At 41.3% G+C, this 27,037-nt stretch overlaps 1 protein-coding gene and 2 long non-coding RNA genes across 3 annotated transcripts; 1 reads left to right on the top strand and 2 right to left on the bottom strand.

Moving 5' to 3' along the window:
* Positions 1-400: 400 nt before the first annotated feature.
* On the top strand, positions 401-22,710 carry CCDC112 (coiled-coil domain containing 112). The gene is made up of 8 exons (XM_050945875.1): positions 401-494; positions 5,100-5,221; positions 12,215-12,336; positions 13,480-13,569; positions 17,860-17,935; positions 18,895-19,285; positions 20,206-20,622; positions 21,441-22,710. The coding sequence occupies exons 1-8, from the start codon at positions 459-461 to the stop codon at positions 21,618-21,620; spliced, it is 1,434 nt and encodes a 477-aa protein (XP_050801832.1). The 5' UTR covers positions 401-458; the 3' UTR covers positions 21,621-22,710.
* Positions 6,474-12,206, bottom strand: LOC127047625 (uncharacterized). The gene is made up of 2 exons (XR_007773425.1): positions 10,645-12,206; positions 6,474-6,889 (listed from the first exon to the last, which is right to left on the bottom strand). It is a non-coding gene; the product is annotated as an uncharacterized LOC127047625 (long non-coding RNA).
* LOC127047619 (uncharacterized) lies at positions 13,576-27,037 on the bottom strand. Its single transcript, XR_007773419.1, has 3 exons — positions 26,852-27,037; positions 17,027-17,176; positions 13,576-13,689 (listed from the first exon to the last, which is right to left on the bottom strand). It is a non-coding gene; the product is annotated as an uncharacterized LOC127047619 (long non-coding RNA).

Raw genomic sequence — 27,037 nt, 5'->3', positions numbered from 1 at the left:
TAAGCAGTCCCCTAAACAGCCTGTGCTGTGCTTGTAACGGGTCATAACGTGCCACACCTCAGCCACCTGTCAACGCTGGAGTCGTGTGAGCACGGCACACGTTTGATGGGAGCCCCAGAACCCGGACACGGGCTATGTCTGAGTAATTAGGGTTTGGGAGGAGAATCAGACGCGCCAGCGGCCCGGCTTCCGGCTGCCACCACAGGTGAGACTCAGCCACTCGGCACGTGCCTGTCAGGCTGTGGAACCCTGACTCCCCGGGTTGGGATGGGCGGAGCTTAGCTGCTCACACCACCACCCCGCTAAGAGCGCGCCGTCCCCGCACCAGAGCAAAGCCCCGCCCCCAGGCCTGCGACCCAGCCCCCGCGCGTGGCCCCGCCCCGCGAAGCCCCGCCCCTCGCCCATGTTCCTGCGACCCGACGGCCCGCCCGAAGGAGGGAGTCGCGTTGGCCTCCAAGATGGCGGCCATGGCAACGGCGTCCGGGCAGCAGCAGGTAACGGAGACGAAAACGGGCCCCGGGGCAGCGACTCCGCTGCGGCTCATCCTTGTCGAAGGGAGTCTGGGCTGTTCCCCCTTCCGCCGGCGGGGAGAGAGCCCGGGGGGAGCCGGACCCTGTGTCTGCCAGAAAAACAGAAAAGCTGCTGCGGCCCAAAGCGTGTCCCCAAGACCCGCTGCCGGCCTGGGGCCCCGCGCGGCCGCCCCTTAGCTGGGGCGCCTGCAGCCCTGGGTGAAGGGAGGCACCGCGGTCACAGCAGTACCGGACGTTCTGTGACGTCAGGGAGCTCCTGGTGCCTGAGCTTCGGCCCAGAGAGCAGAGGCTGGTGGAAAAATCATGAGATGATTAAAACAAATAATCCAGCCTGTCCCGGGCTTTGTGCTGGAGGCGGGGCTGTGCCAGAGCCCGCCCCCATCAGTGCTGCACCGCAAATCACTCCTGGACCTTCCCTACAAAGTACCTGGGCCAGTTGAGGGCCTAAAGAAGAGCCCTGTGGGGCACAGGAAAGCTTGGCTCTCTCACCAACAGAAGCTATTACCTTACCCACCCTATTTCTCTAGTATCCTGGGACCCACATGTCTACAGCAACACTGCATATAGCCTGTTCAATCTGCTCTGGAACATTGCTGCCATGTTACCTGATTGTCCCCTTGTCCATCACACTGCAATTACATGCCCCAGTGACAGGCTGTTTAGAAGTATCTAAATCAGTTGTCCCCGAACTTTTCCCGGCTGTGCGACTGCTGTCTGCCCCCTCTTCCTGGGAGCTGAGGCCAGGAGTGGAGCTGCAGCTGGGGGCATGGGGGAGGGGGCACATAGGAGCAAAGGGGCTGTAGCTGGAAGCGGGGCTGGGGCAGGAAAAGAGACACAGCAAGGGCAGAGGCTGGGGGTATGGCTGGGAGCTGAGTTGGGGGCAGAGAGGGGCCAAGGCACGGGGCGAGGCGGAGGTTGGGAGCCAGGTCCAGAGCAGAGCTGGGGCTGGGTGGCCCTGTTACCCCGAATGTTCCTCAGTCCCCACATAGGGAGGCAGGACCCACACTGACCTAAGTTGTATTCAGTGTTGTAGCAGTGTTAGCCCCGGGATATTAGAAAGACAATGTGACGATATCTTTTATTGGACCAATTTCTGTATTTGGCCCAATAGAAGATATTACTTCACCCACCTCATCTCTAGAAGTACCATCTCTGCCCTGCTATAACATGGTTGTGGGGAGCCAAAAATCCCTAGTGCATTATAGCTGAAACGCCATTATATCGGGGTAGCGGCAGCAGGGCTCCAGCCGCTGTGGGGAGCCCGGGCCCTTTAAATCACCAGCGAGCCCTGCTGCCGCAGCCCCGGGGTAGCAGCTGCTGGGCTCCAACGGATTTAAAGGGCCCGGGGCTTCCCACAGCAGCCAGAGCCCTGGACCCTTTAAAGCACCACCGGAGTCCTGCTGCTACCACGCTATACATGAACTCATATCGGGTCGCGTTATAGTGGGGTAGAGGTGAATTTAATTCAAGGTTAGTTCTTGGTTTCATCTTGCATTCTGCAGGGTTTTCCCATTATGATGTTCTGTTTTGTTGGCTTCCTACTGATAATCCTAACTCTGTATCTCCACTCCAGCATTTGGATAATATAATGCAGGGGTTCTCAAACTGAGGGTAGGGAGGTTATTACATGGTGGGTCACAAACTGTCAGCCTCACCAGGAGATCCCCTGGGCTGCCGGCTGCCGCGGCGGTGCACTGACCCGGGGGACCCCCTGGGCTGCCGGCTGCCGCAGCAGCGCCCTGACCCAGGGGACCCCCTGGGCTGTGGGCTGCTGCGGCGGCGCCCTGACCCGGGGGACACCCTGGGCTGCCGGCGCTCAGACTCCTGCTCTGTCCCAGCAGCAGCGGCCGGTCAACCATTTAAAAAAAAATTGGGGGGCGCTTTTTGGCACCCCCAAATCTCAGCGCCCTAGGCAACCGCCTAGTTCGCCTAAATGGTTGCACCGGCCCTGCCTCCACCCCAAACCCCACTTCGCCTCCAGCATTTATAATGGTGTTAAATATATAAAAAAGTGTTTTTAATTTATGAGGGGGTCACACTCAGAGGCTTTCTGTGTGAAAGCCTGTACGTCAGTACAAAAGTTTGAGAACCCTTGATATAGTGTAACTCATAGAATTGTAGGATTCTCACAGGTGTCACGTAGGTTTTTAATTCTACAGAGCCCAGAATCTCAGTGGTTGCTGAGTGACTAAATGTGGCATGTTGAATAAAAATCAAGCTGGGTTCTTCTAGTGCATGATAACAGTAATAAAGGTACTGCTGACTAAATTATGCCATCTTTGACTCCCATACCATCTCATGGTCTTCCAAACTGAGCACATTTGATATGCAATCATGGAGACATAATAAATATGATATTCCATGATGTCATTTTTATAGTTTCTGAAGAGTGGCCTCTTTAAACATATCATGGACATGGCCAAACTACATTTTCAAATGGTTAAAAAACAAAGCTGCAGTCTAAGTAGACATAGAAAATCCTTTGTTTAAAAATCCTATTATGACATAATTTGGCCCTGTACGTGCTGGCTGGCCAAACTCTTTTATAATCCACTTTGATTACAGAGTGTAAACTTTTTGCTTGAGCATGGATGCTTTAAATAAACATAGTTAGATAGTGGTCAAGGAGATGAATTTATTTTAACTTTGTTTGTTTTCAGCTTGTGATGATGCATTAGCATTCCATGCAGATGTTTCATATCAGCATGTAATGTCTGTTACTGATATTTATTTTTATAGTACCAACAATTCATTAAGCACTTTACAGATTGATATAAGGATAGCATTCCTGCTCCAAGGCACACTCTAAATAGAGAAAATACTGGTGAAGGAAATGAGGGTGAAAGATTGCAAGCAGAACAAAGCCAGTAAGCAGTCTGTTTAGTATACATCTTATTATTTCCATTTTTTTCCAGTTTGCATTTGTCCAATAGGAAAAAAAAGTGGCAACCCTAATAGACAGAATGAGGTGCATTTCTACCAATGTGATGCTAGTTCAGATGCTCCAATAAATACTCTTTAGTTGGAGCAGTCTGATTAATTCAACTGTGCTGCAGAGGAGACATGTATTCTTTATATGGCTTAATAAACCCCGAGCCAAATAACCTGTTTTCTTCCAGCTGCAGTGGTCATGGGGATTTGAGTCTCCTTACCCTCCCATTAAGAAGTCATTGACTTTTAGGATGATTTTTCCTATAGAGAACTCCTAATGCTTGTTAACCAGCTACCTTTTGCTGATTTGAGGTAGATTAAAACCTGGGCTACACTAGCGGGGGGATGAGGGGGCGGGGGCCGGGTTTCGAGCTAAGATACTCAACTTCAGCTACACTATTCGTGTAGCTGAAGTCGAAGTATCTTAGTTAGACTTACCTGGCCATCCTCATGGCGGCGAGTCAGCTGCCGCGGCTCCCCCGTCAACTCCGCTTACTCCTCCTGCTGAGGTGGAGTATGGGTGTCGATTAGTGGATTGATTTATCGCGTCCGGACGAGACACGATAAATCGATCCTTGATACATCGAACACAGCCCGCCGATCCAGCGGATAGTATAGACATACGCTCAGTCTAAGGGGGTAAAATGCTTATTCAATCACTGATCTTCGAATACTACTGAACCTGCCTATGTAAGAGCTAAGGGCCCTTATCTCTACAACCATTACTCTAATTTAGTATCACTTAGTGGAGTTGTCTATTAACTTAAATGGGATTACTCACATCAGTGTTTCTCAATGTTTTTATTTATTAGTATTGCAATAGCACCTAGGAGCCTGTCACAGACCAAGACCCTATTGTGCTAGGTGCTGTACAAACACAGAACAAAGATAGTCCCCTCCCCAAAGAATTTACAATCTAAGTGTAAAACAAGAGACAACAAGTGAAACAGACAGGAAGGGGACACCAAGAAACAATGAGACAATGCTGGCCAGCATGATAGACAGTGGTCTTAGCACATCAGCAGCCTAACTGTTGTCAACCTTTTAGTAGTCTGAGAGTGAGGATTGCAAAACTGCACACTAAATTACTAGTAGTTATGATATCAAGAATATCCAGAGTTATAACAGAAAATGTGGATGGGCTGTTAAACCTCACGCTTCAGGGTTTAAGCCAATCCCCAATGATTGGAGGGATAAAACCAGGAAGAGACCGCAGTGTGAGGAGGGGGGGGAGAGTATTCCACATTTGTGTACTGCAAGCTTTTTGCATTTTCCTCTGATGCATATGGTACTGGTCACTATCAGAGAGGATACTAGATGGACCCTGGGTCTGATCCAGAGTGGCAGTTCCAATGACAGGCAACTACTGTTTGATTGTAGTGATATAATGTTGTATTATTGTTCTTTTTAAGAGCATATTACAGATGCAATTCCCAATTCACCACTGCATTACTCCAGCTTTACCCTGGTGTAACTCCACTAAAATCAGTTGAGTTACGCTGAACTCAACTGTTTAGTTGTGTAAAACTGAAGTAAACACAGTGGTAAATCACATCCACAGTATGTGTTTGTCTTTTAGCTACTATGTTATTGATAATGAATAATAATAAAGAATGCCTTCTTTTGTGTTTTGTACAGAGTGACTGCTGTTTCAGTACTCCAGATTCCGGTCAACACTTTCAATTTCAGAACTGGACAATTAAAGCTGATCAAACTAAGAAAGCTGAATTCATAAGAACAGCAGAAAAACTAAAAAATCAGTAAGTTAAAGAATATCACCATAAACACATTCTGTATGGCATTGCTGTGGATGACAGGTTTTGAGGTGATTTAAGATTAGTAGTTGTGACTATCCGCAAGGGTTCCAGAATTGTGAGCCTCTGTGTTACCCCTCTCACTTCAGCAAGTGAGAGCTTTGCTGCTGCTAAGCTGTGTCTCAGGTTCCGGACACACCAGCTTGTCTGCCTTTCCAGCAAACTCTGCCAGTCCAAACTTTATATAGCAGGTAACAGTAAGTGAACTCCTATTCCCGAGTTCTGCAGAGACATCTTTCTGTAGTGTACAGCCTTTACTTACTGTAACTCACAAAACCATATAAGTTTTGCTGCTCCTTCAAAGAGATACTACCCAGAAGGTTATTAACTTAAATGGGGTTGGCAAACCCTTTACTCCTATCACAGCACTGAGTTGGATTATAGTAAAAGTAAAGTAACTTTATTCACTATTAGGTTTAAGTGATATGAAGTATAAGGATAGACATGGTTACAGACAAACAAGTAAGGTTTTACTTTTAGAAGCATATTCTAACTTAACTAACTAGAGTCTTGGTTTAAGTAGATTTCTCAGCTATAGTCATTTTCCAGAGACGTTCAAGCCCCTTTCAGCTCCACACTTTTCTCTTATGTACAAGAGTTCTAGCCTTTTGTATCTGCACAGTAAAGGATACCAAAATGGCTCTCTCTCCTTGCTTATATCTTCCAAAGTTTTACCTTTGTTTACAGAATCAGAAAGCCCTCCTTGGGGGCTCCAGGAGGTCTGCTGTGTCCACCAGGCAACTGATGCCATGTTAATTTTTGAAGTCTCTTGCCCTCGTCAAGATAGTTAAGAGGATATCTCCCTGTGACACACCAGGATACAGTCCAGCCTAATGATTAGCTGTGTCACCCCTGCCCTCTAACCTGGGGTGCCTTTTTCAATGCTTTGCTGCTGTAGCCTCCAGCCTGGACTGCTCACAAACAGCCTCCAACATTCAAGTAACTCCCAGTTATGTCTGTGTGTGTGTTGCAGCCAGCCAGCCGTACCTTGGCTCTTACTAGTCTTGGTTGTATTGCTGGGTTGACCCCAAGACACTTCCAGTCTTAGATTTTTGCTCAGAAAGTCCTTTACTGCCCACCCCTCTCTTGGACAATACCAGTTTATATGAAGCCTATTACTTCTTTAGTAGAAATAATATGCACGCAACTTGCCACCCCAAATGGAGTTTCCCAGACACTTCAATTTAAACACATTGGATTAGATAAAATAAAATAGTTTATTAACTACAGAGAGATTTTAAGTGAGTACAAGTAACAGGGAATAAAAGTTAGAAACAGTTACAAGAAAATAAAGATAAAACACAACTGCTGCCTAACTTAACAAACTATGATAAAGTCAAAGCAACGTTTTCTCACATGCTTTTAGCAGTCTTATTGACCATACTTCTTAGATCAGGACCGCTTCTCCCAAAATCCAATGAATGCTTCAGGTTCTGTGAATGCAAGTGGGGCAGGGGGGGAAATCTCAGGGTGTTCATCTCTCCTTTTTATAGTTTCAGTCCCCCTCTTGAAAAACGTTTTCAGCTAAGATTCAGGAGAAATCCTATGGGGAAGGATGTTCCCTATTGCTTTTCCTCACCTTTTTATCTCACCATCCTGCTGGATGACTGTTTACTGCATAAATGCAAATTAAGCAGAGCATATATTTCTTTGTTTGAGACAAACCTGTTTGCTAACCTCAGTTAGCAACATGTGTTAATAAAACCATACAGTGGAATCTTATACAGTAGAACATCAGAGTTACGAACTCCAGAGTTACGAACTGACCGGTCAACCACATACCACATTTGGAAATGTAAGTGTGCAGCCAGGCAGCAGCAGAGATAAAAGAAAAATGCAAATAGTACTGTGTTAAACATAAACTACTAAAAAAATAAAGGGAAAGGAAAAAAAAAACTGACAAGGTAAAGAAACTGTTTCTGTGTTTGTTTTATTTAAATTAAGATTGTTAAAAGCAGCATTTTTCTTCTGCCTAATAAAGTTTCAAAGCTGTATTAAGTCAATATTCAGTTGTAAACTTTTGAAAGAATAACCATAATGTTTTGTCCAGTTTTATGATTCCATTTCATAGTTACGAACAACTTCCATTCCCAAGATATTTTTAACTCTGAGGTTCTACTGTATCTTCACATACAATGTTGCCAAACATATTTTACCAGGATAGTAATGAGCAGAAAATTATGAGTTTTCAAATGGTACCTCACAAGGCATACTTGGAGCAATTATTACTACAATAGTTTGTAGGGTGTGGACATAGAGGTTCGTTCTGTCATACTCCTCCACTTTCCAGTTTATTGACTTTGCCTTTTATGTAAATGTACTTGCATTGTCTCTCCTTGCTCAGTTTACACTGGAGACACTTTCAAGCAGGTGGGACCACATTCCTTTGTATAGGGTGGAGTGACTTCAGCCTTACTTGCCAAACACATTTTAAAAACATATTTCCAGCACACAGAATAGTAGGACTAGAAGGGACCTCAGGAGGTCTTCTAGTCCAGTTCCCTGCTCTCAAGGCAGGACTAAGTATTATCTAGATCATCCCTGACGGGTGTTTCTCTAACCTGCTCTTGAAAATCTCCAGTGATGGAGATTCCACAAACCTCCCTAGTCAGTTTATTTCAGTGCTTAACCACCCTGACCGGAACTTTTTCCTAATGTCCAGTGTAAACCGCCCTTGCTGCAATTTAAGACCATTGTTTCTTGTCCTATCCTCAGAGGTTAAAGAGAACAATTTATCTCCCTCTTCCTTGTAACAACCTTCTATGTACTTGAAAACTGTTATCATGTCCCCGCTCATCCTTCTCCAAATTAAAAAAAACCTGTTTTTTCAATCTTCCCTCATAGGTCATTTTTTTTAGACCTTTACTCATTTTTGTTGTGCTACTCTGGACTTTCTCCAGTGTGTCCACATCTTTCCTAAAATGTGGCACCCAGAACTGGACACAATACTTCAGTTGAGGTCTAATCAGTATGGAGTGGAAGAATGACTTCTTGTGTTTTGCTTGTAACACTCCTGCTAATACATCCCAGAATGATGTTTGCTTTTTTTGCAGGAGTGTTACATTGTTGACTCATATTTAACTGGTGATTCACTATGATCCCTTTCCGCAGTACGCCTTCATAGGCAGTCATTTCCCATTTGGTATGTGTGCAACTGATTGTTCCTTCCTAAGTGGAGTACAGTAGAACCTCAGAGTTATGAACACCAGAGTTACGAACCAACCAGTCAACCACACACATCATTTGGAACTGGAAGTACACAATTAGGCAGCAGCAGAGACAGGGAAAAAAAGCAGATATGGTAGAGTACTGTATTAGACGTAAACTACTAAAAGATAACGGGAAAGTAAAATTTTTCTTCTACACAGTTAAGCTTTAAAGCTGTATTAAGTCAATGTTCAGTTTTAAACTTTTGAGAGAACAACCATAATGTTTTGTTTGGAGTTACGAACATTTCAGAGTTAAAAACAACCTCCATTTCCAAGGTATTCATAACTCTGAGGTTCCACTGTACTTTGCATTTGTCCTTATTAAATTTCATCCTATTTACTTCGGACCATTTCTCCAGTTCGTCCAGATCATTTTGAATTTTAATGCTATCCTCCAAATCACTTGCAACCCCTCCCAGCTTGGTATCGTCTGATAACTATATCAGGGTACTCTTTATGCCATTATCTAAGTCATTGAGGAAGATATTGAACAGAACTGGACACAGAACTGATCCCTGCAGGACCCCACTCGATATGCCCTTCCGGCTTGACTATGAACCACTGATGATTACTCTCTGAGAACGGTTTCCAACCAGTTCTGCACCCACCTTGTAGTAGCTCCATCTAGGTTGTATTTCCCTAGTTTGTTTCTGAGAAATTCATGTGAGACACTATCAGAAGCCTTACTAAAGTCAAGATATACCACATCTACCACTTCCCCTTTATCCATAAGGCATGTTACCCTGTCAAAGAAAGCTATTAGGTTGATTTGACACGATTTGTTCTTGATCAATTCATGCTGACTGTTACTTATCACTTTATTATTTTCTAGGTATTTGCAAATTGATTTCTTAATTATTTGCTGCATTATCTTTCCAGGTACAGAATTTAAGTGATTGGTCTGTAATTCCCTGAGTGGTACTTATTTCCCTTTTTTATAGATTGACAATATATTTGCCCTTTTCCAGTCTTCTGAAATCTCACCCATCTTCCATGACTTTTCAGAGATAATCGCTAATGGCTCAGATATTTTCTCAGTCAGCTCCTTGAGTACTCTAGGATGTATTTCATCAGGCCCTGGTGACTAGGAAACATCTAATTTGTCTAAGTAGTTTTTAACTTGTTCTTTCCATATTTTAGCCTACTTGATTTTCACTGGCATTCATTAAGTTAATGTCCAATTTCTACTAAACTTTTTGGTAAAAACTGAAACAAAAAAGACATTTAGCACTTCTGCCATTTCCACATTTTCTGGTATTGTTTTCCCCTCCTCATTGAGTAAGGGGTCTAACCCTGTCTTTGGCTTCCTCTTGCTTCTACTGTATTTGTAGAATGTTTTCTTGCTACCCATGTTTATAATTTTTCATATATTACTGTACATATACCATGCAAGAATATTAATGACCAGCATGTTACCAGTTTACATATGATACCTTACCAGACACTTTTTAAATACAGATGATGACAACAGTAAGTTGGAATACAATCAGAATCAGCTGGTCATACCAGCTGATCTGTGTATTTAAAAAAAAATGCCACTATCAAAGTTAGCAATTTTGATATCTCTAAAACATCTCATTTTCACATTCCAATCACACAGTTGTAGAGGCACATTACTTTGGAGTAAATCTGTCCATCTACATTATAGCTCCACCTATGTATGGAACGACATTAGTGCAGCTTGTCCTCCCTGCTGTCTTCCACCATGCTGTGCTCAGCCTTTCAGTGATAGCTCTTAGTAAGGGTTGCTTGCACTGCACTATGCACCTAGATCAGTTCACATACATTTTTAAAATGTGAACTGCAATCTTAGACAACAAGATAATTTCTTTATTATCTCTGCCCTTGTTCAAGATTAATTGGAACATCTCCCCTACCGTTCATGATCAAATAACAATCTTGTGGCAACTACATCAATTTGTCACGTAGACAAGTAATAGGGACGTAGTTAATGTATTTTTAGCTTCTTTTAATGTGATCAAGCAGGAGGACAGTGAAAAGAACTGTCACTGTGAAACCAGGCAGCTGACTCTGAAAGCGTTCCAAGGACTTTATTTGTCTACAGAATTTGGGAACTGCTAAATGACAACCATGTTAATTTGTTTTTAATCTAGTCTCCTGCATACTAGAATTCATGCCCCAAAATGTATTTGAGTTTACCTCGTGTTCTTCTTTCTTGGTTTAATCCAGGCATTTCCTCAGAGAACATCCATTCTCTCCTTTTCATTTGGCCCAAGAACAGTATAAATGTATTTTTAGCACGTTTTAGCTTTATTTGGTGCTGGGGAAACATCAGAAAAACTAAATAGGATGCTGAACACAAATAATATTCTGTTATTGTTTTTAAATGAAATATTAAACACTAAACATAAAATATAAATGGAACCCTGCAAGAATAGATTCCTTTGGCTCTTTTATTTACAAAAATAGAGAAACAAAGTTAGAAAATAATAGCACTGCAACTTAAAGATACCAACTGAAAAAAATAAAAACCTTGAAACAAACATTCATTAGTGTAGCCACTTACACTAATTAATCTGGCCTGGGATTTGCAGCATTATCTGGGAGCAGTTTTATCAACAGCTTGGAGGCAGTAGACTTCCCCACCTCTAACTAAACCTTAAATCCAAGCTTGCTTATTTGCTTATGCTCAACTAACCACTGGTTTCCTTCCCTTCTGTCCCCCCAGAGGACTGATAAAATCCCTGGCGTAGGTCTAATTATTGTATTTGTGCAACCCCCATCACTGTAGTAGCTCAGCACCTCACAGACTTTAATATATTTATCCTCACAACCCCCAAGTACAGTAGGGAAATAATTGTATCCTCATTTACAAATTGAGAACTGAGGAATAGAGACGCTAAATGATTTGTCATGGTCACACAGGGCATCCATGGTATAGCAGGAAATTGAACCCAGGTCTCCCAGTTCTTCGGCTAGTGCCCTAACCACTGGATCATCATGGCAGGGAATGTCAGAGGGGAAAGGGGGAAACTGGGCTCTACATATGTAATGAGTTTCATCTGGTTCTCAAAATGATTAGCCACACCCTTATGAAGCAGATAATGGATACGTAAGGACAACTTCATCTACCACTGAAGTGTGGCCACTTCTGAGGAAGAAAGTGGCATCTAACAGTACATCTTCTATAAGGCTCATCTGATGTAGAACATTGAGTGTAAAGAAAGTACTGTAGTTATAAATTGAGGGAGAAAGTGAGACAGTTCTAAAGGATGTGAAGGACCGCACGCTCATTAGAAATAAAATCATTATTTAGAATGATCTGTTGACATGAAGAGCAGAATTGTACATCTGTCTGCCTTTGCTGAATACCAGATTTCTGATTACTTCTGTCAGACTTACTGTGTGGCTTGCACTACGCATACATCTTGCAAAGGATGTTTCTGATTTTTTTAATTTATTGACATTTACCAACATTTACTGATAAAAATCTAATCTTTCCAAGTGAGAACACACTAGTTACATGATAAATTAAAAGCAGCCTTTCTGATTAATATTTCCTGTATTAAAGCCCAGTTTTTAAATTCTGTAATGATGCACTTGTCCGGAGCGCTTTATGAAACTCGTTTATTCAGTCAAAAATAATGACCACTAATTAGAGTTAGTCTAAGTAATTTCTAATTGGTAATGACTGTGAATTTATATTTTTAATTAATTTTCAAGTGATTTTAAAATGTGATTTCAAAGCCAAGCAACATTTTTTTCCCAGACTTGTGAATATAGAAAAAGACAAAAATGGTAATCTCTACAGCAAGAAGAGTGATTTCAGGGTGGAATACAGCACACTGGAAGAACTGGAACATAAAATGACTAACAACAGGAAAGCTGAAAGTAGGATATTTGTTCCTTTCGTTGTCCACACTCACTCACTTAACTGGTGTATTAGCTCATAGAACAAAGCAAATTCTGATACTTGCTCATGAAAATATTTTTGCTACTGTATATGTACTGTTTATAAGAGAGAGTGCACTATAAAAAGAACAGTATTGTGGAAGAATTAAAAAGTATGAACCTAAACATAACAAGATTTAATATAGCTTAGTTAATGTACAATAAACTTATGACAGCACCACCAAATAATCAAGGATTCTCAGTGTCTCCCACACTGAGCACTTAAAAAAGGTAGATCTTTGAATATTTCAGTGTCTGGATTTGCAGAAGCTTGAAGCATTGGAGGTGGGTCCTAGAGAATCCAGGCACTGAAATGTCCAGTTATGTATTCCAGGGCTGGTAAGGATAGATGACAGCATGAGAAGGTATGTTGGTTGCAGGGTGGATTGCAGAAGTTGGTTCACACTTTGAATGTGCCTAAAATACAGGGTAGTACACTCAATATTCAGAAAAGAGCTGATGTGTCGTTCAGGGGAGGTGACACCATCATTGGAAATAGGCATTTTCAAAAAGTCCCCAAACACAAAATCTTTAAATTATTTTTTGCACTCCCAAAGATATGCTAGGTGCCTCATAAAATAATTAGACGAGCATACAAACTAACATGACCTAACATGTTAGGGTCTAACTAAACACACAGATCAGCGAAAGGAAGGGAAAAGATAGCAATAAGATCATATTACTCAGTATTTAATACACATTTTGATGGTGCTGTTTTGTTTGTTAAGGATAGCTTTTCTCTCCTCCACATTTTATAGGCTTTATGACAGAGGTGAGTAGGAGGGATTTGAATGGGGCAAGGGAAGTGGCTAGAGTCAGAACTGGTGTTCCCAGCACAAGGGGCAGCATGAAAGAATGGATGGAGCTGCTTCTATGAGAAGATGATGAAGAGGGTATTAGTACTGGCATTTTTGCTGGCATCATTGTTGGAATGGGAGGGTGTGTCAGAGAAGATGTGAAAGGTGACCAGACCAGAGGTGTCGGGCTGAATGACTTAGCGGTTTGAGGGTAAAGGCAAGAAATTTCAATTTGATGTACAATTAAACTTTTAACATGACTGACTAACTTATTTTTCTTCCACAGAAGCTAAAATCCAGCAACAACTAGCAAAAATACACAATAATGTTAAGAGACTTCAACGACAATTGAAAGATGTGAAGCCTACACCGGAATGTAAGTCTTGTTGATGGAGTTTGAAATACTTGCCTTTTATAGACAAAAGTTTAATTTTCTTGGATAACTGTCTTGCAGGGAAGGTCTCTGCTTATGCCATCAGTGCAGGCTATGGATGTCCTTTCAAAGAAAGGAGGGAAGTGTTAGTCAAGGCTGGAGGCTCCCTGAGATCATCTTTAGAGTAGAACCCTTTATTTTCTGTTGGCACTGGCCTGGGACCCTGGAGCCTATTGGGGGTGTGGTACCTTCTGTGCTGAAGTCAATGTCCTTCTGCTTGAATTGTACTGTAATGCTAAGTGCAACAAGTATTTTTTGGGGATTTAGATACAGTCGTATGCCTCTCTCCCATCTGATGGCTGAGGATGTTAAGCAAGGGCCATAGGGAATTACATTTCCAGGCCATCTGTACCAATATAAGCTGGAATATTCTGTTGATAATGAATAAAGCACACTTGGTGGATTAGATGAGTTGAAACACTTGGGGAACTGGTAATGAGAGAGACATGCATTTGTAGCTTAATAGTTCAAATGCAGTCCAGGTTAGAGACCAAGATCTATTACCAGCTCAAGGTTATGTAGTGCTTACATTCATTATGTTGTTGATCCAACTCAATTTCTATCTGCAAATGTCTGCATCTACCTTGGTCTCTCTGCTAAACTGTCAATAGGATGCCAAGGATTGAAAAAACATGAAGCTGAATGAAGGCCTTGTCTAATGAGAAATTGTACCAATTTAACTGACTGGGTTTTAAAAACAAAGCTAGTTAAACCAGTGAACTCTCTTGTGTCCACAGGGGATTGCACCATATTTAACTAACCATTTTTAATTGTTTTACTGTAGTTAAGAACATAAGAACAGCCATACTGGGTCAGACCAATGGTCTATCTAGTCCAGTATTCTGTCTTCTGACAGTGGACAATGCCACGTGTTTCAGAGGGAATGAACAGAACCATTAATCAACAAGTGATCTGTCCTGTGTTGCCCATTCCCAGCTTCTGGCAAACAAAGGCTAGAGACACGTCAGAGCATGGTTTTGTATCCCTGCCCATCCTAACTAATAGCCATTGATGGATCTATCCTCCATGAACTTATTATAGTCTTGACCTTCACAACATCTTCTAGCAAAGAGTTCTACAGGTTGACTGTGCATGGTGTGAAGAAATATTAACATATAACTTTCTTATTAGACAAAGCCTAAGACTCTCACCCCTAGAGATTCTCTCTCCAAGATGGAGGTATGTTGGCAGGGTAACATGAGAAAACTGGTTCTTATGTTGGGAATCATTTCAAGATAATCCAGAATGGGTCCCTCTTACTCTGAAATAAGTGTGTCCATACAAGGGTTTCCATTGGGTTAACTAAATCAGTTACTCCTGAGGGAATTATGCACCAAAAATTAAAAATTATGCACACAATATTTTAAAATTCTGCAAATTTTATTTGTCAGTAAATAAATGTGGCTCCAGCATGGCAGTGGGGAGGCTCAGGCCATTGGCTGCATCGAGGTGGAAGATCACCCTGAAGCCCCCATCTCCCCCAGTACAGGGATTCGGCGGTGAGGCTGCTCCTGACACAGTGCAAGGGCTGGGTCTGCCCCAGAAACACCTCAGGGCCCTGCCCCTCTGTGCCAGGCGCATCAAGTATGGGTGAGCAGGCTCAGCCCAGCAGGATCCAAGTGTGGAGGTGTCATAAACAGATAGCTAAGGGTTAATGTCTCTTTCACCTGAAGCACCTGACCAGAGGACCAATCAGAAAACCGGATTTTTTCAACTCTGGGTGGAGGGAAGTTTGTGTCTGAGTCTTTTGTCTGTCTGCCTGCTTTCTCTGAGCTTTGGAGAAGCAGTTTCTACTTTCTAGTCTTCTGTTTCTAAGGGTAAGGACAAAGAGATCAGATAGTAAGTTATATGGTTTCTTTTCTTTGGTATTTGCATGAATATAAGTGCTGGAGTGCTTTGATTTGTATTCTTTTTGAATAAGGCTGTTTATTCAATATTCTTTTAAGCAATTGACCCTGTATTATATCATCTTAATACAGAGAGACCATTTGTATGTATTTTTCTTTCTTTTTATATAAAGCTTTCTTTTAAGACCTGTTGGAGTTTTTCTTTACTTCAGGGAAATTGAGTCTGTACTCACCAGGGAATTGGTGGGAGGAAGAAATCGGGGAGATCTGTGTGTTGGATTTGCTAGCCTGATTTTGCATTCCCTCTGGGGGAATAGGAAAGTACTATTTGTTTCCAGGATTGGGAACAGAGAGGGGGAGTCTCTCTGTGTAGTTTCACAGAGCTTGTGTCTGTGTATCTCTCCAGGAGCACCTGGAGGGGGGAAGGGAAAAAGGATTATTTCCCTTTGTTGTGAGACTCAAGGGATTTGGGTCTTGGGGTCCCAGGGAAGGTTTTTCAGGGGGACCAAAGTGCCCCAAAACACTCTAATTTTTTGGGTGGTGGCAGCAGGTACCAGGTCCAAGCTGGTAACTAAGCTTGGAGGTTTTCATGCTAACCCCCATATTTTGGACGCTAAGGTCCAAATCTGGGACTAAGGTTATGATAGGAGGGGCTTAGTGTGGGGTGAGGTTTGGGGTGAGAGGTTTCTGTGGGGCAATCTGGGTGTGGGCAGCTCAGTGAGAGATCTGGATGCACAGGAGCTCATTGTGGGGGTTCCAGATGCAAGGGCAATGGGACTCTGCAGGGGATCAAGATAATGGTGGTTGGGCTCAGTGGCAGGGGCCTGGAGTGTGAGAAGATGGGGTTTGGTGGGGAGGTCTGGGTCTGGCAATTGGGGGGGGTCCAGGTGCTGGGGGAGCGGGGCTTAATGGGGTAGGGGTCCAGGTGCAGCTGGTTGGGGCTCAGTAGGGTGGGGCTCTGAGTGTGGGGGGCTTGTTGGAAGGGTCCAGGTGTAGGGGGGTATGGCATGTCAGGATGAAGGTTTGATGGGCCTACTTAATGGGGCAATCCCAGCTGCTGCCAAGGGTATGCCGCATGCTGGGATCCTGCTTCCCCCATGATTCCCCTATCCCCTTTTCTTCTCCATCCCCTTCCCCTCACTCCCACATTCCCCTCACCCCTGCCCTATTCCACCTCCCTTCCTTCCCCACTGCCTCCTCCACTCACCTCCCTTCTCCCATTTCCCCCCCCCCCCCCCCCCCCGCACACTTACCCAGCCCCACTGTGGGAACTCACTATTCCACAGAAAATAGGAAGGCTCCCAGATCACAGAAGGGGAGCACAACTGGCACTGGGACCTAGGAGGCTGTGTTCAGGTGCAGAGTCAGTGGAGCCTGAGACCAGACTGCAGCCTCCAAGCTAGGCAGCTCTGTGTTTGCAGAAATGAGGAGCGAGGGGGGCAGTGGCATGTAACCCCATGTGCCCCCCTCATGCCTCACCTCTGGGGGGGAAATCCCTCCCACCCACCCCCAAAAGCTGCACACATGGGAAGCATGCTGGCAGACCTGTATACCTGCTAGGAGTCCCATTGACTTCACCTGATACTGGCATAGCTCCACTCTTCAAGACTCCATGAGATTGTAAGGGCCCATCCTTGCACATCCTGTTGCAGGACTGGAAACTAAGACTCTCAGTCACATTCTTTTCACCAGCATTAAGTTTCCTAGTAGAGAAGGATGAAGAGGAATAAAAGCATGTCTACTCAGAATAGAATACTCTAACAATACAAATAAAGAATTCCCTTGTGTCATCAGTTATTTATTAATTCATTATTGTAGGAAATTTTTTTTCAGGAAATCGTATTTTATTTCAGGAAATCCAATTTTACCATATTTGTCAATTAATTTAGTAAACGTTTATTTTACCTATTGGAGATGTGTATGAAGTAGAGGCTGTATGGGATGTATATGTTTTAAATAGAAACTGCCTGCTCTGCTATATATCTTTATTCTTCATGTTAGCTTATTAAGAAATGTCACATTTTCTTGTGTCTACCACAGGGGCTGGCAACCTGCGGCTCCAGAGCCACATGCAGCTTTTTGGCTGCTCCTTTGTGGGCAGCTGTTTCTTGAGGGAGTGCGAGGTACAGGCTCTGTCCAGTAGGCACTTATCATAGGCAGCTCACAGCCCAGCGTCGCAGCAGGGCTCTGGCCCCACACCGCTGTCAGAAGTGGCTGGTTGCTGGCACGTCTCTGCATGCCCCTTGGGGGAAGGGGAGCAGCGGGTCTCCATGCACTGCCCGCAAGCTCTTCTTCTTTGAAAGGTTGCTGACCCCTGGTCTAGCATATAAAAACTATATTCAGCTATAGGGAAAGTGATATTTACTCCTCTTTCTGGTTTTTGTAGTCGTTGAAAAGCTCAGGGAAATGATGGAAGAAGCTGAAAATGCAATAAATGGTTTTAAAGAAGAACAGCGACTAATGTAAGTTTCTACATGCTTTTACAGTCTCGAAATAACTGAAATCAGTCAAACAAAACCCAAATAAAATATAATGTAAATATATCGTATAAATCACTCTTCTCTTCCTTTTTTCCATCCTGTTCCTTTATTTCCTTTTTTTATAATGAATCATTTAAGTAAACATATATTCAAAGCAAACTTTTATGACTAGATTACCTATAGTAGTATCATGCAATAACCATATGATTATGGTAAAGGCATTCCAATAGTAGGGGTCTGGATTAGAATAAACTGATTTTTAAAGGCACATTTTTTTCCTTTTCTCTCTCCCTGCCCTCCTAATGATAGCAATATAGGAAAGGAGTATGGTTGTTTGGGTGCCCTACCTGTGCATTTCCATCTAGTTCTCTTTTAAGAGTAACCTTAACTCTGACTTTCCTGGGTTTATAATGCTTAGTTTGGGGATAATTACAAAAATTCTGTACAGTAGAACACCAGAGTTATGAACACCAGAGTTACAAACTGGCCAGTCAACCATACGCCTCATTTGGAACTGGAAGTACACAATCAGTAACAGCAGAGACATACCCTTCCCCTTCCCAAAAAAAGCAAATACAGTACAGTACTGTGTTAAATGTAAACTACTAAAAAAAGGGGAAAGTAGCATTTTTCTTCTGAATACTAAAGTTTCAAAGCTGTATTAAATCAATGTTCAGTTGTAAACTTTTGAAAGAACAACCATACCTGTTTGTTTACTATTACAAACAACCTCCATTCCCAAGGTGTTTGTAACTCTGAGGTTGTAATGTAATTTATTTTATCCTAAATTAGTGATACTTAATCTGAACTTTAGCCCCACTTTAACATAGTTTTTGTCTGAGAATTGAATAATCACAAAGTCTATTTCAGGTGAACTCATTGGTATTGTCTGATCTTTTATTTAAAAATCAATGTGTGTTTATGTTGTTTTTTTTACTTAGATATGAAGAGCTTATGAAGGAGGAGAAGACTGCTACTAATGAGCTCAGTGCCTTACAGAAAAAAATTGACACATGGGCACTGGGTAGTTCAGCCATAGAAAGAGTTTTCAGATTACCATCAGGCAAGGTTCCAGTAGACAAAACACTGCAAAATCATCTACCTGAAGAAGTAGTAGAATTTGAAAGGTTCCTTCAGCAAACAGGAGGGCGACAAGGAGGCTGGGATGATTATGATCATCAACACTTTTTGAAAGTATGGACAAAGCATAAAGGAAAGCCATCCTATATAGAAGAAGCCCTTGAGTATCTCTCTGGAAGAACAAAAGAGGATATTCAACAGCATGAGACATGGTATCAAGAATTTCTGATTTTAGAGGAAAGAAAAAAAGAGGTAAGAGAATTTTAAGATTCAAAGTATGTTTGTATTTTAAACAAGTGTATTTCTTAAAAGCCACACACGCTTTTCACCCTCTTCCATCCACCTCAACCCGTGATGGCAGACAAAGCTTTTTTCCTACAGAAAACTAGTTCTCTTTAAAATTTTCACTTTGTTGGTGGTGGTCTAAGAAATCATTAGCAGATGATGCTCTAAGCACATGTTGGAGTGCTGTGTGCAGTAGCTGAGCATATTACAATTATTATTATTCATGTTGATTGTAGTCATACCTAAGAACCAGTCAAGAAGGAGCCCCATTGTGCTAGATACTGTACAGAGTAGTCGACAGTCTTAGCCCCAAAGAGCTTTGAGTCTGAACAGACAAGACAGATATGTGGCGGGGGGGGGGAGGACGGGGAGAGAAGGACTAGAACAGTTGCAACACACCTTGGCTCCAATGGTTCTGAAAATAGAAATTTGGAGGAGGGTCCTGGACCTGGGTCTGCTTTGTGGTAATAGATTAGCTGGCATAAACATTGATTGATTTCTTTTTAAGCAAAAAGTTTAGTTTTACTGTTCGTATATGTGTGTGAGAGATAATATAAAAAGAATTGAAAAATGTTTGCACAGTGAAAACATCTGATTCTAGTTAACTAATGAGCCTAACAATCATTCTGCAGCAAGTGGATGCCATAAAACTTTATATATTCAAATTATTGTAGATATAAAACTTCAAACACTGTGAGATAGGTAGATAAATAGTTGTTTCCATTTTACATGTGGGGAAACTAAGAGATTGTAAGCTACTTGCCAAGGTAAAGAAGCATCTGTCTGGAGTTCCTACCTCCTAGTGTCTCCTTTAGAAATAATTATCTTGGAAGAGTAAGATTTTATAAGAAGAATAAGATTTTTTTTTTTTTACTGTTCTCGTGCAGTCTATTGAAAAGTGGAAAATGAAGAAGCAACAAGAAAAACAAGAAATCTTAAAGCAAAAGCAGAAGTCAGAGAAAATGTTCAAAACAGAAAATCTTCAACAAGAAGCAGCTCAGAAGCAAAAAGCAGAGAAAGAAAGGAAAAAGCAACAAGCAGCTGTCGAAGCATGGAAAAGACATAAAGAAATAGAATTTGCAATGAAACAAGCATCTCGACTGAAAGAGGAAGAAGAGAGAGAGAAAAAGCAACAGAAGGAACGCCAGCGCCAGTTCCAACTGAAGCTACTGCTAGAAAAGTACACTCAGCAGAAGGAGGAACAGGAGGCGCTCCGAAGACTTGAAAAGGAGAAGAGGGAGGAGGCTGAAAGGGAAGAGAGGAAGAGAATTGCTGCAGAAGAAATTTCTAAGTTTCAAGAGAGAGTGAGTAGTCACACCCCACACTCGTGTTTCAAATCTTCTGGATCTGTGGTACAGAGTAGATATAGTATTAGAATGTGGAAGACTAGGGAGTTAATTATCAATAACAATTATTTCAACTTTAAGAGCTATTTTGATTCACAAACTACATCTGTATGAAGATAGCTCTGTCTGTGTCTTGGGAACAGCTCATCTTTTTGTCTAAAATAATGTTCTGTTGCTTTTCCTCAGTATTCCAATTCAGCAAGATACTTGAGCACATGTTAAAGTACAAGAGTACTCCTGTTGAGTTCAGTGGGACTAGTTAACTGTTTAAAGTTAGGTACATGTTTGAGTATATTCCCGAATCGGGGCCTAGGTGGGGCACCAGTCCTATATCAATATTTGTTTTCATTATCATTTGTTTACAAAAAATGGAAAGTAAATCTTGCAAATATATAGCAGTACAATATCAAGGGTTTGTTTCCAAAAGGTAAATTTTAGAAACTGGCCTGTATAATTTAATTGTGTGCTTTGGTTTTTCTTCCTGTACTCTGCCTGTGGCACACAAAGTTCCGAGTCCTGAGAACTGAAATGCTTTAGTCTTAACTACAATAATTGGGTTCCCTAGAATGGTATCTGGGTGAAATGTAATGGCCTACTTTATATGAGTCTGATTGGATGATCAAATGGTCACTTTTGTGCTTAAACAATATGAAATCTAGGACATGTCTGGTTTCTAAAGCATTCAAAATAAATTCTGATCATATGATGCTGATTGGTGCTTTATTCTTTTTGTTTCCCAAAAGTGCTCAATATTTCATCCATGGTATATTTTCCAGGATCTTCATAAACTTGAAGTAAAGATTCTAGAAAAGCAGGCAAAAGAGGAAGAAAAAATAGAAAAAGAAAAAAGACTGGCAAAGTTAAGAGAGAAGGTAACTAACATATTTACTGAATTGATTGATTTTTCTTGTTATAATCTGATCAAACATATCTTCATGCATGTAATTTATTTTTAACAGCTTTATTCTTCCTGCTGCCGCCTTCTAAAAGGCAATTATTTTTCTTATCCAAATGACCTCTTACAGCTGAAGATTATTTTTTGTCATGGCAAACTAACAAACAACCCACCTCAGAATGGGAAAAGTCTTGGCTTTTTACAGTGGAAAAAGCGCATAATTGTTCTTAAAAGAACAACACACTTATTTTCCTTTTGAAATGTGTTTAAATAGCTATCCTTAGTGGTTGAAAAGCAGATAAAGATACCAAAACACATATGAACAAAGGCTAAACATTTTTTAATTATAGATGCCTAAAGTTAAGCACCTGAATCATTATTTAGGCACTTAAAATAAGTTGCCTGTTTTTCACAAATGTTGAGCATCCAGTAGCTGCTGCTCATTCTGTGAATTTATAGTGGACGTCAGTCTTCAGGGTTCCAATCCTGCACCTTTTTCCTGCACAAATTTTACTAAGAATTAAGAGGGGGAAAATATGTTTGACAGACTGTCCCTGCTCTTGTCCATAAGCACATGGAGCAAACCTGTCAATCCTGCAATAAGCTCCATGTGGGTCAAAGACTCTTGTCATAAATGAGATTTATTGTATTTCTTGGAAGGACCATCATACAGGTTGAAACCTACCTTCCTTATGCTATTCATTTAGCCAATGTATTTATTTCTTGTGACAAATGGAAAGGCACTGTTTTTTCCTATTGTTAGCCAGTAATCAGGGTCTTACAAATTTTGTTGTGTTAGGAGAAATTGATAATGGGGTCCAGGTATTTCTTTGATGCAATCCTGTTTATTTACAAAGAATGTACACAAAGTCCAGTTTCCCTGAATGCACTAGGAATCAAACAGCAGGAGACAGTTTCTTTGGTCACAGTTCCAAGCCTTTTTCCAGCCAGCATTTTATCCAAAAGCTCTCTCAACGTTTTTCTCATGGTCACTCTATAAGTCCTCCTCTGACTCAATATGGGGTTTCCTCGCTGCTCTGCTGTTTCTTGCTGCATTACTCTCACGCAGACATACAGCTGCAGTCTAATCAATCCCGTCCCTGCATTGTTTATCAGAAACGGCCCCCACCTCCCCCAGCAAAGGGACAAGATGGGTGAGATACCAGATTTAAAAAAAAAAAAAAAAGTTGTCCCACACTTTATCAACCAGAAAGCTCTATTAATTGGCATTTCTGATATCTCCCAGTATAAATCTTCAATCTAGTAACCGGGACTAGTATACTGGCCAGGAGGTTATGCAGTTGCACATTCTGCACTCTACTTTTATGCAAAAGAGGTAGAAGACAAGTGAGCAGAGCAAGATGATATCAGGAATCTATTCAAAAAAGTGTGTTATAAGGTCATTACAGATTCAGCCCAATCTCCTACACCTTCTACATCTACAATGATAATAGGGTCATTATTATCAACATCAGAGGCACTGCAGGGTCCTGAAGTGCCTTCTGAATCATCAAAAAAAGATTAAATTATATTCTATATAGTTTAGTGTACGCCATGTGCTGCCCATAGTGATATGGGTGTACGCCATGTGCTGCCCATAGTGATATTTAGTGTCATAAGATAACCTACAGTATAGAAAACTTTACCTGTATAAACCTAAGTGCTTCAAGAAACCAACCACACTGCAGTACAGTACTACTACTGGATTGGTGAGTACCTGTATACTATTTTATACCTTATTCATTTTATTGTGTTCTAATTCTTTGAAAATTAGTATTCCATTGGTAAGTATCACTTTCAGTTAACTGGAATTTTTGACTAACCCCTGCATTCCCCCCAATATGCTGGATAACAAAGCTTTTACTGTAGTATCTTTTATTGGACAAACTTCAGAAGTTTGTCCAATAAAAGATACTATCTCACACACCTTGTCTCTCTAATATCCTGGGACAGACAGGGCTACAACTACACTGCATGCATTAAGCAAAGGGGGCATTTAATTGTTCCCTCATTTAGACTGAATGGGAGGCAGCTGTCACACCCAACAACTTCAAGAGTTGGTGTGACTGCCCAACCTCCCTTCGCCCCTCCCCCTGCATAACAATATATTATTGACAGGTTGAAGTTCACGTAACCAGGGACCCATCTAGACTGTACAAACCTACCAAGGGTTGGGAGGAACGCACAAAAGAGATTGGACCAAAAGATGTGCAGCCACTTTTACATATTCCACATAGGTAAGAAAAAGACTTAGATTTATATATTTTTAAAATACACTCAATGATCAGCTATTCAGCCTTATTTTTTTCCCATAGAGCTATCCCAACCTGGAGACAACGGTTATAGCTGAACATCTGCATATACGAGAAGATAAATTACATACAAATAAAGTGACCAACTGGGTCCTTAGAAATTTTCATAAAACTTTTTTATGTAATGAAGAATATTGTGTATTATTACATGGGTTTCAAGTTCTGCCCATTTAATTTTTTGTTATGTTAACAGTGTATTCATTATGGTATGTATTTGATAACTGGCATATCATCCACAATTTCATAAATTTGAAAATGAAATAACAGAATATAAATGTAGATGTCATAGAACAACAATCAATTATATCAAAATTGCCATTCTTACAAATTATTCTAGACCGTAGACCATATATAATATAGTCACTTGGGGAAACAATGGAAGAAATAGTATTTTTAACTAACAAAAATGCTGCGTGTCAGTTCCTTCATGTTTTCTACTACATATGCTGCATTTGTAATTAGCAACTTTTAAAAGATTGTGGTTTTTTATATTTGAATAAATAAAATATCTCGCAGTTAGATGGAGTGATAATAGAATGACTAATCTGTGCTTCAAACTTTTGTACTAGTGTTAATGTGACTTGGATAAGGAATACTACACTATTTTGCAAAATAAATATTTATTTTGTTTAGTTCTTGTTTTAGTAATACTATTTTGGTTATGTGTAGTGCCTTTCATCCTAGATTCTCAAAATGCCTTATAAGTGGTAGGTGTTACCTTCATTTTATAGAAGGGGAAGGTGAAAAGCAGGGCAAGTGACTTGACCTGAGCCACAATGCTTGTTAATGCTGAAGCTGGGAATAGATCTTTGGTTTCCCATTGAAGTCAGTGGGAATTGTCCATTGCTCAGCACTTCTTTAAAAAAGAATCAGGCTGTTTAGGTGCCTACATATGAACTTAGATTCATAACTGTAGGAGTTCAGTTTTTTAAATCTTGCTCCAATCACTTTCTTACCTCTCATTCCCTTCTGCTGCACTAGTCCCATCATGATCAATGTTTGGCTTTCCTTCTTCCATGGTAAATCATATCCTGCACCTTTATAAACTTCCTTTTAGTACCCTAGTCCTTTATTTGTTCTTCCTATTAGTCATTAGTCATCTGCAATCTGAACCAGATTCTTTATTTGACTGGGAACATAGTAATTTCTTCTCTGTATAAGATATGAGTAGCTGATAGAGCCTTTTAAATCATAGGCTTTTACAGTGATTGATTCAAATCCTATAAATAAGATAAGGCAATTAATGTATATAATATGATATCCCACTTTGCAGTCTAAAAGAACTTCAGCTTCTGTTTTTCAGCAATAAAATTTAAAAATTCCCTTTGTAAGATGGGAAACTTGTAGATGTTTTCCTTGACACTGCCTGCATTCATTCCTTACTTGCACAAAAACTGGAAATCATCTCTGAAAACCTCTGTTTTTCATTTGATTTATACTGTACCATACCAGAATAGATTTTTTAAAATGCTTTGTAATCTCCTGGAGATACCTTCCCATTATGTGTCTCCGGAGGGGTAAGGAAAAGCTCTGACAAAGAACATCTAGAAAACCTTACTTGCTCAGGATATTTAGATGTATTAATATACTTGCACTATTGCAAATAAATGATGTCACTGCTATTATTGGACTTTAGCTAAAATTAGCTCAAGTAATTTGGGGCTATATTCTGCTTTCTTCAAGCTTTTTTCACCTTATCTCACTTTGCCCTATTTTTCTGTAGCTACTGGACTGTGCATTTCTAACCAATTATTTACTGCACCTGGTGCCCAATTAACATTTTCTCTTTATTGTTGTTGCTTAGCCCAAACCTTAAATAAGATAATACTGTTATTTCCAGGATCACTACAAGTTTGATACAAACAACCCTTCGTTCTCATGATCTCATTCTTTTTGGTTGCATGCTTCGGGCCTGACTCGCATCAAAATCCACAACTGTTTAAAACCAGAGTTCACCCACATCTAACATGAACTTATATTCTTCCTACCAGATGAAACAAGTATCCTCCCTAGAGACTAGAGAGAAGCACATCCTAAATATTTCTGCTGGGCTTCCTGTGTGCCACTTTCAACCCTGACTTCTCATTTGGTTTATTTCACTGGAGAGGGATGATTATGGGCTTACCACTGGTACTACAGTGTCTGTGCTTAGATGTAGCAAACAATATGTCATCAGATCAGATACATCATCTACTGTTACATGCACAAGTTTTTCACACTAGTTCAGGGACTCAGTGTACATATCTCCTTTTGTGGTGAGACTCTTATTTCAATATGCTGAAAAAGAAGAAAAGCTTGAACAGCAGCATTAGAGGGCATTTATCTTGTACACACTGTTGTGTAAGAATGTTTTGAAATTCACATGATTTGACTTAATATGATTGGGTCAGGGAGTAGGAAGGAATGAAGATGGAGTTTAGCAAAAGGCAATTTGAGTTTAGCCCTGGGCTCTTCACCTTTAGAAGTGGGGAGGAGTGAATAGGAAGCAAAGACGGGAAAATGGGAAGAGGCAAGGTTTGAAGAGGGAACTGGAGGAAGAGAATGAGGAAAGAGAAAGGAAGACATCTCTAAAAGGAAGAGAGAATGGAAAAATGAGACAGGATGAATGTTTTGGGCTATGCTTATGGTCCTATGCCTCATCTCCCTATATTTACTACTCAGACATTATTTAAGGGGAAATATTAATGCCACTATATTAGTTGGAGCAAATTTGAATCTGTGAAAACATGTTGGTGACGTCCCTGGTTAGAAAGAAAGTTTCAAACATCATTTATTGATTAGCTATACCGGGCACACCATAAAAGTTAAAAATGATTTGGAAATACAATATATTGGATTGGTCTAAAAACTATGAGCAAACCAGAGCGCTGTCACTATTAGTTAGTAATCGTAGCTTGATGCTGCCATAGTTCGTTCCACCGCGCAGTGAGCCGAGCAGCAAGGACCGGCGACTCCCCCTCGTTTGTGAGGCTGAACTTACCCCCGCGGGCAGACACGTGGCACGTCGCGTTCTGGCCACACCCCCGAAAACCAGCCCAGTTTGCACGAGTTGCAGCGCGGGCCGGAAGTGTTGCATCCCTGAATCACGTGATACCGAGGCCTCTTCTCGTCCCGAAGGACACGCGAACCTCGAGATTACGTGAGCGGGCGCCGGCTGTGGCTGGTG

Source organism: Gopherus flavomarginatus, chromosome 3, assembly GCF_025201925.1.
Source record: "Gopherus flavomarginatus isolate rGopFla2 chromosome 3, rGopFla2.mat.asm, whole genome shotgun sequence".
In the NCBI taxonomy this organism is placed as follows: domain Eukaryota; kingdom Metazoa; phylum Chordata; order Testudines; family Testudinidae; genus Gopherus; species Gopherus flavomarginatus.
Note: the sequence above shows the minus strand (reverse complement) of the source record. Positions and strands in the feature narration are given on the sequence as shown.